We start from the raw sequence: 12,500 nt of genomic DNA, 5'->3' as shown, positions 1-12,500 counted from the left end.
TGGTTAACCAGTTAGCTGGGGGAATCCCCTGTCTACCACGTTGGTTAACCAGTTAGCTGGGGGCCATGGGAATCTCCTGGCTACCACGTTGGTTAACCAGTTAGCTGGGGGAATCCCCTGGCTACCACGTTGGTTAACCAGTTAGCTGGGGGCCATGGGAATCCCCTGTCTACCGCGTTGGTTAACCAGTTAGCTGGGGGCCATGGGAATCCCCTGTCTACCACGTTGGTTAACCAGTTAGCTGGGGGCCATGGGAATCCCCTGGCTACCACGTTGGTTAACCAGTTAGCTGGGGGCCATGGGAATCCCCTGTCTACCACGTTGGTTAACCAGTTAGCTGGGGGGAATCCCCTGGCTACCACGTTGGTTAACCAGTTAGCTGGGGGAATCCCCTGGCTACCACGTTGGTTAACCAGTTAGCTGGGGGGAATCCCCTGGCTACCACGTTGGTTAACCAGTTAGCTGGGGGCCATGGGAATCCCCTGTCTACCACGTTGGTTAACCAGTTAGCTGGGGGCCATGGGAATCCCCTGGCTACCACGTTGGTTAACCAGTTAGCTGGGGGCCATGGGAATCCCCTGGCTACCACGTTGGTTAACCAGTTAGCTGGGGGGAATCCCCTGGCTACCACGTTGGTTAACCAGTTAGCTGGGGGCCATGGGAATCCCCTGGCTACCACGTTGGTTAACCAGTTAGCTGGGGGGAATCCCCTGTCTACCACGTTGGTTAACCAGTTAGCTGGGGGGAATCCCCTGGCTACCACGTTGGTTAACCAGTTAGCTGGGGGAATCCCCTGGCTACCACGTTGGTTAACCAGTTAGATGGGGGGAATCCCCTGTCTACCACGTTGGTTAACCAGTTAGCTGGGGGCCATGGGAATCCCCTGGCTACCACGTTGGTTAACCAGTTAGCTGGGGGGAATCCCCTGGCTACCACGTTGGTTAACCAGTTAGCTGGGGGCCATGGGAATCCCCTGGCTACCACGTTGGTTAACCAGTTAGCTGGGGGCCATGGGAATCCCCTGGCTACCACGTTGGTTAACCAGTTAGCTGGGGGAATCCCCTGGCTACCACGTTGTTTAACCAGTTAGCTGGGGGAATCCCCTGGCTACCACGTTGGTTAACCAGTTAGCTGGGGGCCATGGGAATCCCCTGGCTACCACGTTGGTTAACCAATTAGCTGGGGGCCATGGGAATCTCCTGTCTACCGCGTTGGTTAACCAATTAGCTGGGGGAATCCCTGGCTACCACGTTGGTTAACCAGTTAGCTGGGGGAATCCCCTGTCTACCACGTTGGTTAACCAGTTAGCTGGGGGGAATCCCCTGGCTACCACGTTGGTTAACCAGTTAGCTGGGGGCCATGGGAATCCCCTGTCTACCACGTTGGTTAACCAGTTAGCTGGGGGGAATCCCCTGGCTACCACGTTGGTTAACCAGTTAGCTGGGGGGAATCCCCAGGCTACCACGTTGGTTAACCAGTTAGCTGGGGGGAATCCCCTGGCTACCACGTTGGTTAACCAGTTAGCTGGGGGCCATGGGAATCCCCTGGCTACCACGTTGGTTAACCAGTTAGCTGGGGGGAATCCCCTGTCTACCACGTTGGTTAACCAATTAGCTGGGGGGAATCCCCTGGCTACCACGTTGGTTAACCAGTTAGCTGGGGGGAATCCCCTGTCTACCACGTTGGTTAACCAGTTAGCTGGGGGGAATCCCCTGGCTACCACGTTGGTTAACCAGTTAGCTGGGGGGAATCCCCTGGCTACCACGTTGGTTAACCAGTTAGCTGGGGGGAATCCCCTGGCTACCACGTTGGTTAACCAGTTAGCTGGGGGCCATGGGAATCCCCTGGCTACCACGTTGGTTAACCAGTTAGCTGGGGGGAATCTCCTGTCTACCACGTTGGTTAACCAGTTAGCAGTGGGCCATGGGAATCCCCTGTCTACCACGTTGGTTAACCAGTTAGCTGGGGGCCATGGGAATCCCCTGGCTACCACGTTGGTTAACCAGTTAGCTGGGGGGAATCCCCTGGCTACCACGTTGGTTAACCAGTTAGCTGGGGGAATCCCTGGCTACCACGTTGGTTAACCAGTTAGCTGGGGTGAATCCCCTGGCTACCACGTTGGTTAACCAGTTAGCTGGGGGGAATCCCCTGGCTACCACGTTGGTTAACCAGTTAGCTGGGGGCCATGGGAATCCCCTGGCTACCACGTTGGTTAACCAGTTAGCTGGGGGGAATCCCCTGTCTACCACGTTGGTTAACCAGTTAGCTGGGGGCCATGGGAATCCCCTGGCTACCACGTTGGTTAACCAGTTAGCTGGGGGAATCCCCTGTCTACCACGTTGGTTAACCAGTTAGCTGGGGGCCATGGGAATCCCCTGTATTGTCATAACATTGTAATAATGTTGTATTGTGGTTATACAGGGAGTGGCTGTACCTGCTGTGGTAACGTTGTAATAGCGTTGTAATAACGTTGTATTGTGGTTATACAGGGAGTGGCTGTACCTGCTGTGGTAACGTTGTAATAACGTTGTATTGTGGTTATTCAGGTAGTGGCTGTACCTGCTGTGGTAACGTTGTAATAACGTTGTAATAACATTGTATTGTGGTTATACAGGGAGTGGCTGTACCTGCTGTGGTAACGTTGTAATAACGTTGTATTGTGGTTATACAGGGAGTGGCTGTACCTGCTGTGGTAACATTGTAATAGCGTTGTAATAACGTAATAACGTTGTATTGTGGTTATACAGGGAGTGGCTGTACCTGCTGTGCCATGAGATGTTGAACCCGTACTACGGCCTGTTCCAGTACTCAACAGACAACATTTACACACTACAGATCAACCCTGACTCCTCTATCAACCCTGTGAGTACACACACTACAGATCAACCCCTGACTCCTCTATCAACCCTGTGAGTACACACACTACAGATCCACCCTGACTCCTCTATCAACCCTGTGAGTACACACACTACAGATCAACCCTGGCTCCTCTATCAACCCTGTGAGTACACACACTACAGATCAACCCTGTGAGTACACACACTACAGATCAACCCTGACTCCTCTATCAACCCTGTGAATACACACACATTACAGATCAACCCTGTGCATACACACACTACAGATCAACCCTGTGAGTACACACATATTACAGATCAACCTTGTGAGTACACACACACACTACAGATCAACCCTGTGAGTACACACACACATTACAGATCAACCCTGTGAGTACACACACTACAGATCAACCCTGTGAGTACACACACATTACAGATCAACCCTGTGAGTACACACACACATTACAGATCAACCCTGTGAGTACACACACTACAGATCAACCCTGTGAGTACACACACTACAGATCAACCCTGTGAGTACACACACTACAGATCAACCCTGTGAGTACACACACGCACACTACAGATCACCCCTGTGAGTACACACACTACAGATCACCCCTGTGAGTACACACACACATTACAGATCAACCCTGTGAGTACACACACTACAGATCACCCCTGTGAGTACTGATGACGATGGTGGTGTGTGTGTGTATATAGGACCACCTGTCGTATTTCCACTTTGTGGGTCGTGTGATGGGCCTGGCGGTGTTCCATAGCCACTACATCAACGGCGGCTTCACCCTGCCCTTCTACAAGCAGCTGCTGGGGAAGCCTATAACGCTGCAAGACCTGGAGACCACTGATCCGGAACTACACAAGAGTCTGGTCTGGATACTGTGAGTACCACGCGCACTAGCTTTACTGATCCGGAACTACACAAGAGTCTGGTCTGGATACTGTGAGTACCACGCGCTAGCTTTACTGACCCTGGACTAGACAAGAGTCTGGTCTGGATATTGTGAGTACCACACGCTAGGTTTACTGATCCGGAACTACACAAGAGTCTGGTCTGGATACTGTGAGTACCACGCGCTAGCTTTACTGATCCTGGACTAGACTAGAGTCTGGTCTGGATACTGTGAGTACCACACGCTAGCTTTACTGACCCTGGACTACACAAGAGTCTGGTCTGGATACTGTGAGTACCACACACTAGCTTTACTGACCCTGGACTAGACAAGAGTCTGGTCTGGATACTGTGAGTACCACACGCTAGGTTTACTGACCCTGGACTAGACAATAGTCTGGTCTGGATACTGTGAGTACCACGCGCTAGCTTTACTGATCCTGGACTAGACTAGAGTCTGGTCTGGATACTGTGAGTACCACGCGCTAGCTTTACTGACCCTGGACTAGACAAGAGTCTGGTCTGGATACTGTGAGTACCACACGCTAGGTTTACTGATCCTGGACTAGACTAGAGTCTGGTCTGGATACTGTGAGTACCACACACTAGGTTTACTGATCCTGGACTAGACTAGAGTCTGGTCTGGATACTGTGAGTACCACACACTAGGTTTACTGATCCGGAACTACACAAGAGTCTGGTCTGGATACTGTGAGTACCACGCGCTAGCTTTACTGACCCTGGACTAGACAAGAGTCTGGTCTGGATACTGTGAGTACCACAAGCTAGGTTTACTGATCCTGGACTAGACTAGAGTCTGGTCTGGATACTGTGAGTACCACACACTAGGTTTACTGATCCGGAACTACACAAGAGTCTGGTCTGGATACTGTGAGTACCACACACTAGGTTTACTGATCCGGAACTACACAAGAGTCTGGTCTGGATACTGTGAGTACCACACGCTAGCTTTACTGATCCGGAACTACACAAGAGTCTGGTCTGGATACTGTGAGTACCACGCGCTAGGTTTACTGACCCTGGACTAGACTAGAGTCTGGTCTGTATACTGTGAGTACCACGCGCTAGCTTTACTGATCCGGAACTACACAAGAGTCTGGTCTGGATACTGTGAGTACCACGCGCTAGCTTTACTGATCCTGGACTAGACAAGAGTCTGATCTGGATACTGTGAGTACCACACACTAGCTTTACTGACCCTGGACTAGAGTCTGGTCTGGATACTGTGAGTACCACACACTAGCTTTACTGACCCTGGACTAGACAAGAGTCTGGTCTGGATACTGTGAGTACCACACGCTAGCTTTACTGACCCTGGACTAGACAAGAGTCTGGTCTGGATACTGTGAGTACCACACACTAGTAATTACACTAGCTTTACTGATCCTGGACTAGACAAGAGTCTGGTCTGGATACTGTGAGTACCACACGCTAGCTTTACTGATCCTGGACTAGACAAGAGTCTGGTCTGGATACTGTGAGTACCACACACTAGCTTTACTGACCCTGGACTAGACAAGAGTCTGGTCTGGATACTGTGAGTACCACACGCTAGGTTTACTGATCCTGGACTAGACTAGAGTCTGGTCTGGATACTGTGAGTACCACACACTAGGTTTACTGATCCTGGACTAGACTAGAGTCTGGTCTGGATACTGTGAGTACCACACACTAGGTTTACTGATCCGGAACTACACAAGAGTCTGGTCTGGATACTGTGAGTACCACGCGCTAGCTTTACTGACCCTGGACTAGACAAGAGTCTGGTCTGGATACTGTGAGTACCACAAGCTAGGTTTACTGATCCTGGACTAGACTAGAGTCTGGTCTGGATACTGTGAGTACCACACACTAGGTTTACTGATCCGGAACTACACAAGAGTCTGGTCTGGATACTGTGAGTACCACACACTAGGTTTACTGATCCGGAACTACACAAGAGTCTGGTCTGGATACTGTGAGTACCACACGCTAGCTTTACTGATCCGGAACTACACAAGAGTCTGGTCTGGATACTGTGAGTACCACGCGCTAGGTTTACTGACCCTGGACTAGACTAGAGTCTGTTCTGTATACTGTGAGTACCACGCGCTAGCTTTACTGATCCGGAACTACACAAGAGTCTGGTCTGGATACTGTGAGTACCACGCGCTAGCTTTACTGATCCTGGACTAGACAAGAGTCTGGTCTGGATACTGTGAGTACCACACACTAGCTTTACTGACCCTGGACTAGAGTCTGGTCTGGATACTGTGAGTACCACACACTAGCTTTACTGACCCTGGACTAGACAAGAGTCTGGTCTGGATACTGTGAGTACCACACGCTAGCTTTACTGACCCTGGACTAGACAAGAGTCTGGTCTGGATACTGTGAGTACCACACACTAGTAATTACACTAGCTTTACTGACCCTGGACTAGACAAGAGTCTGGTCTGGATACTGTGAGTACCACACACTAGTAATTACACTAGCTTTACTGATCCTGGACTAGACAAGAGTCTGGTCTGGATACTGTGAGTACCACACACTAGCTTTACTGACCCTGGACTAGACTAGAGTCTGGTCTGGATACTGTGAGTACCACACAGTAGTAATTACAGCACTGTCTCTTCATTTCTGGGTATTACAACGTTATCTCTGTGTGTGTGTGTGTGTGCGCAGGGAGAACGACATCTCGTCGGTTCTAGATCATACGTTCTGCGTGGAACACAGTGCCTTCGGGAAGTTCCTTCAGCACGAGCTGAAACCCGACGGCCAGAACGTCCCGGTAACCGAGGACAACAAGAAGGAGTACGTGAAGCTCTACGTGAACTGGAGGTTCATGAGGGGCATCGAGGCTCAGTTCTTAGCTCTGCAGAAAGGATTCAGTCAGCTGATTCCTCAGCACCTCCTCAAACCGTTTGACCACAAGGAGCTGGAGGTACCTGTCTGTCTGGTCTGTCTGTCTGTCTGTCTGTCTGTCTGTCTGTCTGTCTGTCTGTCTGTCTGTCTGTCTGTCTGTCTGTCTGTCTGTCTGTCTGTCTGTCTGTCTGGCCTGTCTTCCTGTCTCTCTCTAGTGTATAATGGGAGGCCTGTCTTCCTGTCTTCCTGTCTTCCTGTCTCTCTCTAGTGTATAATGGGAGGCCTGTCTTCCTGTCTTCCTGTCTTCCTGTCTCTCTCTAGTGTATAATGGGGGGCCTGTCTTCCTGTCTTCCTGTCTTCCTGTCTCTCTCTAGTGTATAATGGGAGGCCTGTCTTCCTGTCTTCCTGTCTCTCTCTAGTGTATAATGGGGGGCCTGTCTTCCTGTCTTCCTGTCTCTCTCTAGTGTATAATGGGGGGCCTGTCTTCCTGTCTTCCTGTCTTCCTGTCTCTCTCTAGTGTATAATGGGAGGCCTGTCTTCCTGTCTTCCTGTCTCTCTCTAGTGTATAATGGGAGGCCTGTCTTCCTGTCTTCCTGTCTCTCTCTCTAGTGTATAATGGGGGGCCTGTCTTCCTGTCTTCCTGTCTCTCTCTCTAGTGTATAATGGGAGGCCTGTCTTCCTGTCTTCCTGTCTCTCTCTAGTGTATAATGGGAGGCCTGTCTTCCTGTCTTCCTGTCTCTCTCTAGTGTATAATGGGGGGCCTGTCTTCCTGTCTTCCTGTCTTCCTGTCTCTCTCTAGTGTATAATGGGAGGCCTGTCTTCCTGTCTTCCTGTCTTCCTGTCTCTCTCTAGTGTATAATGGGGGGCCTGTCTTCCTGTCTTCCTGTCTTCCTGTCTCTCTCTAGTGTATAATGGGAGGCCTGTCTTCCTGTCTTCCTGTCTTCCTGTCTCTCTCTAGTGTATAATGGGAGGCCTGTCTTCCTGTCTTCCTGTCTTCCTGTCTCTCTCTAGTGTATAATGGGGGGCCTGTCTTCCTGTCTTCCTGTCTCTCTCTAGTGTATAATGGGAGGCCTGTCTTCCTGTCTTCCTGTCTCTCTCTCTAGTGTATAATGGGGGCCTGTCTTCCTGTCTTCCTGTCTCTCTCTAGTGTATAATGGGAGGCCTGTCTTCCTGTCTTCCTGTCTTCCTGTCTCTCTCTAGTGTATAATGGGGGGCCTGTCTTCCTGTCTTCCTGTCTCTCTCTAGTGTATAATGGGAGGCCTGTCTTCCTGTCTTCCTGTCTCTCTCTCTAGTGTATAATGGGGGGCCTGTCTTCCTGTCTTCCTGTCTCTCTCTAGTGTATAATGGGAGGCCTGTCTTCCTGTCTTCCTGTCTTCCTGTCTCTCTCTAGTGTATAATGGGAGGCCTGTCTTCCTGTCTTCCTGTCTCCCTCTAGCTGATAATCGGGGGCCTGTCTTCCTGTCTTCCTGTCTTCCTGTCTCCCTCTAGCTGATAATCGGGGGCCTGTCTTCCTGTCTTCCTGTCTCCCTCTAGCTGATAATCGGGGGCCTGTCTTCCTGTCTTCCTGTCTCCCTCTAGCTGATAATCGGGGGCCTGGGGAAGATCGATCTAGCAGATTGGAAGTCTAACACCCGTTTGAAGCACTGTGCTGTGGACAGTAATGTGGTTTGCTGGTTCTGGGAGGCTGTGGAGAGCTTCACTGAGGAGAGGAGAGGACGACTACTGCAGTTTGTTACTGGTTCTACCAGAGTTCCACTACAGGGATTCAAGGCACTACAGGGTGGGTCGCACACACACCCCGCATCCTGCACTATGAACAGAGAACAGAGATAACTACAAGGTTCCAGAACAGCTAAACTAGAATGTGTTCTAGAACAGTGATAACTAGAATGTGTTGGTGTTCTAGAACAGTTATAACTAGAATGTGTTCTAGAACAGTGATAACTACAAGGTTCTAGAACAGCTAAACTAGAATGTGTGTGTGTTCTAGAACAGTGATAACTAGAATGTGTGTGTGTGTTCTAGAACAGTGATAACTAGAATGTGTGTGTGTGTGTTCTAGAACAGTGATAACTAGAATGTGTGTGTGTGTTCTAGAACAGTGATAACTAGAATGTGTGTGTGTGTTCTAGAACAGTGATAACTAGAATGTGTGTGTGTGTTCTAGAACAGTGATAACTAGAATGTGTGTGTGTGTTCTAGAACAGTGATAACTAGAATGTGTGTGTGTGTGTTCTAGAACAGTGATAACTAGAATGTGTGTGTGTGTGTTCTAGAACAGTGATAACTAGAATGTGTGTGTGTGTTCTAGAACAGTGATAACTAGAATGTGTGTGTGTGTTCTAGAACAGTGATAACTAGAATGTGTGTGTGTGTTCTAGAACAGTGATAACTAGAATGTGTGTGTGTGTGTTCTAGAACAGTGATAACTAGAATGTGTGTGTGTGTTCTAGAACAGTGATAACTAGAATGTGTGTGTGTGTTCTAGAACAGTGATAACTAGAATGTGTGTGTGTGTTCTAGAACAGTGATAACTAGAATGTGTGTGTGTGTTCTAGAACAGTGATAACTAGAATGTGTGTGTGTGTGTTCTAGAACAGTGATAACTAGAATGTGTGTGTGTGTTCTAGAACAGTGATAACTAGAATGTGTGTGTGTGTGTTCTAGAACAGTGATAACTAGAATGTGTGTGTGTGTTCTAGAACAGTGATAACTAGAATGTGTGTGTGTGTTCTAGAACAGTGATAACTAGAATGTGTGTGTGTGTGTTCTAGAACAGTGATAACTAGAATGTGTGTGTGTGTTCTAGAACAGTGATAACTAGAATGTGTGTGTGTGTGTTCTAGAACAGTGATAACTAGAATGTGTGTGTGTGTGTTCTAGAACAGTGATAACTAGAATGTGTGTGTGTGTTCTAGAACAGTGATAACTAGAATGTGTGTGTGTGTTCTAGAACAGTGATAACTAGAAATGTGTGTGTGTGTTCTAGAACAGTGATAACTAGAATGTGTGTGTGTGTTCTAGAACAGTGATAACTAGAATGTGTGTGTGTGTGTTCTAGAACAGTGATAACTAGAATGTGTGTGTGTGTTCTAGAACAGTGATAACTAGAATGTGTGTGTGTAAGGTTCTACAGGTTCAGCAGGCCCAAGGCTGTTTACCATCCATCTGATAGAGGCCAACACAGACAACCTGCCCAAGGCACACACATGGTAAGACCACACACACACACACTACACACACTACACACACACACACACAGACACACACAGACACACACACACACACACACACACACACACACACACACACACTACACACACACACACACACACACACACACACACACTGCCCACGGATTCTCCTCTTTGCTGAAACCATCTCACCAGAGGAAGAAACCCATCCATCAGAGAGTAGGACATGCAGTACCCTTTCTGACCACACAGCATCAGATACCTGGTCTACACATACTGAGACAGAGAGGTGCTGTTTCACTGTCCAGACAGCATCAGATACCTGGTCTACACATACTGAGACAGAGGGGGCGCTGTTTCACTGTCCACACAGCATCAGATACCTGGTCTACACATACTGAGACAGAGGGGGCGCTGTTTCACTGTCCAGACAGCATCAGATAGATGCTGTTTCACTGTCCAGACAGCATCAGATACCTGGTCTACACATACTGAGACAGAGGGGGCGCTGTTTCACTGTCCAGACAGCATCAGATACCTGGTCTACACATACTGAGACAGAGGGGGCGCTGTTTCACTGTCCAGACAGCATCAGATAGATGCTGTTTCACTGTCCAGACAGCATCAGATACCTGGTCTACACATACTGAGACAGAGAGGTGCTGTTTCACTGTCCAGACAGCATCAGATAGATGCTGTTTCACTGTCCAGACAGCATCAGATACCTGGGCTACACATACTGAGACAGAGAGGTGCTGTTTCACTGTCCAGACAGCATCAGATAGATGCTGTTTCACTGTCCAGACAGCATCAGAGAGGTGCTGTTTCACTGTCCAGACAGCATCAGATACCTGGGCTACACATACTGAGACAGAGAGGTGCTGTTTCACTGTCCAGACAGCATCAGAGAGGTGCTGTTTCACTGTCCAGACAGCATCAGATACCTGGTCTACACATACTGAGACAGAGAGGTGCTGTTTCACTGTCCAGACAGCATCAGATACCTGGGCTACACATACTGAGACAGAGAGGTGCTGTTTCACTGTCCAGACAGCATCAGATAGGTGCTGTTTCACTGTCCAGACAGCATCAGATAGATGCTGTTTCACTGACCAGACAGCATCAGATACCTGGGCTACACATACTGAGACAGAGAGGTGCTGTTTCACTGTCCAGACAGCATCAGATACCTGGTCTACACATACTGAGACAGAGAGGTGCTGTTTCACTGTCCAGACAGCATCAGATACCTGGGCTACACATACTGAGACAGAGAGGTGCTGTTTCACTGTCCAGACAGCATCAGAGAGGTGCTGTTTCACTGTCCAGACAGCATCAGATAGATGCTGTTTCACTGACCAGACAGCATCAGATACCTGGGCTACACATACTGAGACAGAGAGGTGCTGTTTCACTGTCCAGACAGCATCAGATACCTGGGCTACACATACTGAGACAGAGAGGTGCTGTTTCACTGTCCAGACAGCATCAGAGAGGTGCTGTTTCACTGTCCAGACAGCATCAGATAGATGCTGTTTCACTGACCAGACAGCATCAGATACCTGGGCTACACATACTGAGACAGAGAGGTGCTGTTTCACTGTCCAGACAGCATCAGAGAGGTGCTGTTTCACTGTCCAGACAGCATCAGAGAGATGCTGTTTCACTGTTCAGACAGCATCAGAGAGATGCTGTTTCACTGTCCAGACAGCATCAGAGAGATGCTGTTTCACTGTCCAGACAGCATCAGAGAGATGCTGTTTCACTGTCCAGACAGCATCAGATACATGGTCTACACATACTGAGACAGAGAGGTGCTGTTTCACTGACCAGACAGCATCAGAGAGGAGCTGTTTCACTGTCCAGACAGCATCAGATACATGGTCTACACATACTGAGACCGAGAGATGCTGTTTCACTGTCCATTAAATTCTGTAACTGTTTTAAAGTCGCCATCGGCCTCATGGTGAAATCCCTGAGGGGTTTCCTTCCTCTCCGTTAACTGAGTTAGGAGGGACGCCTCTATCTTTGTAGTGACCGGGTGTATTGATACACCATCCAAAGTGTAATCAATAACTTCACTATGCTCAAAGGTTTGATTCTGTGTTTGAAATTCACTGCTCAACGTGAGGGACCTTCCAGATAATTGTATGTGTGGGGTACAGAGAGGAGGGAGTCATTCAACAATGATGTAAAACACTATATACACACAGTATTATTGAGACACACAGAGAGAGTCCATGCAACTTATTATGTGACCTGTTCAGCACATTTTTACCTCCTGAACTGATTTAGACTGAACATAACAAAGGGGTTTAATAGTTATCGACTCAAGACATTTCCGCTTGTAATTTTTAATTGATTTGTAAACACGTAATTCCACTTTGTCGTTATGGGGTATTAGATTATATTATATATTATATTGGGGTATTAGTGTGTCACTGGGCTCCACACAATCAGCGTTTCATCCATTTAAATTCAGGCTGCGACAGAACGAGAGGTGGGAAGGTTCTGTACATCACTGGATATTAATCTCTCTCTCCCTCTCTCTCCCCCTCCCTCTCTCTCTCCCTCTCTCTCCCCCTCCCTCTCTCCCTCCCTCTCTCTCTCCCTCCCTCTCCCCTCCCTCTCTCTCTCTCTCCTCTCTCTCCCCTCCCTCTCCCCTCCCTCTCTCTCCCTCCCTCTCTC

The 12,500-nt window shown here is 48.8% G+C and overlaps 1 protein-coding gene across 1 annotated transcript in view; it reads left to right on the top strand.

Annotated features, from left to right (window-relative positions):
• LOC106595426 (E3 ubiquitin-protein ligase SMURF1) overlaps positions 1-12,500 on the top strand; it is a gene marked incomplete at its 5' end in the record, with an annotated part of 55,368 nt that overhangs the window by 40,922 nt on the left and 1,946 nt on the right. The window contains 5 exon segments of the mRNA XM_045711075.1: positions 2,748-2,862; positions 3,564-3,742; positions 6,439-6,697; positions 8,197-8,398; positions 9,755-9,830. Of these exon segments, the coding sequence (XP_045567031.1) occupies positions 2,748-2,862; positions 3,564-3,742; positions 6,439-6,697; positions 8,197-8,398; positions 9,755-9,830 (831 nt within the window).

Source organism: Salmo salar, unplaced genomic scaffold (genome assembly GCF_905237065.1).
Source record: "Salmo salar unplaced genomic scaffold, Ssal_v3.1, whole genome shotgun sequence".
Taxonomy (NCBI): domain Eukaryota; kingdom Metazoa; phylum Chordata; class Actinopteri; order Salmoniformes; family Salmonidae; genus Salmo; species Salmo salar.
The sequence above is the reverse complement of the archived record's forward strand: the minus strand, read 5'-3'. Positions and strand labels throughout refer to the sequence as shown.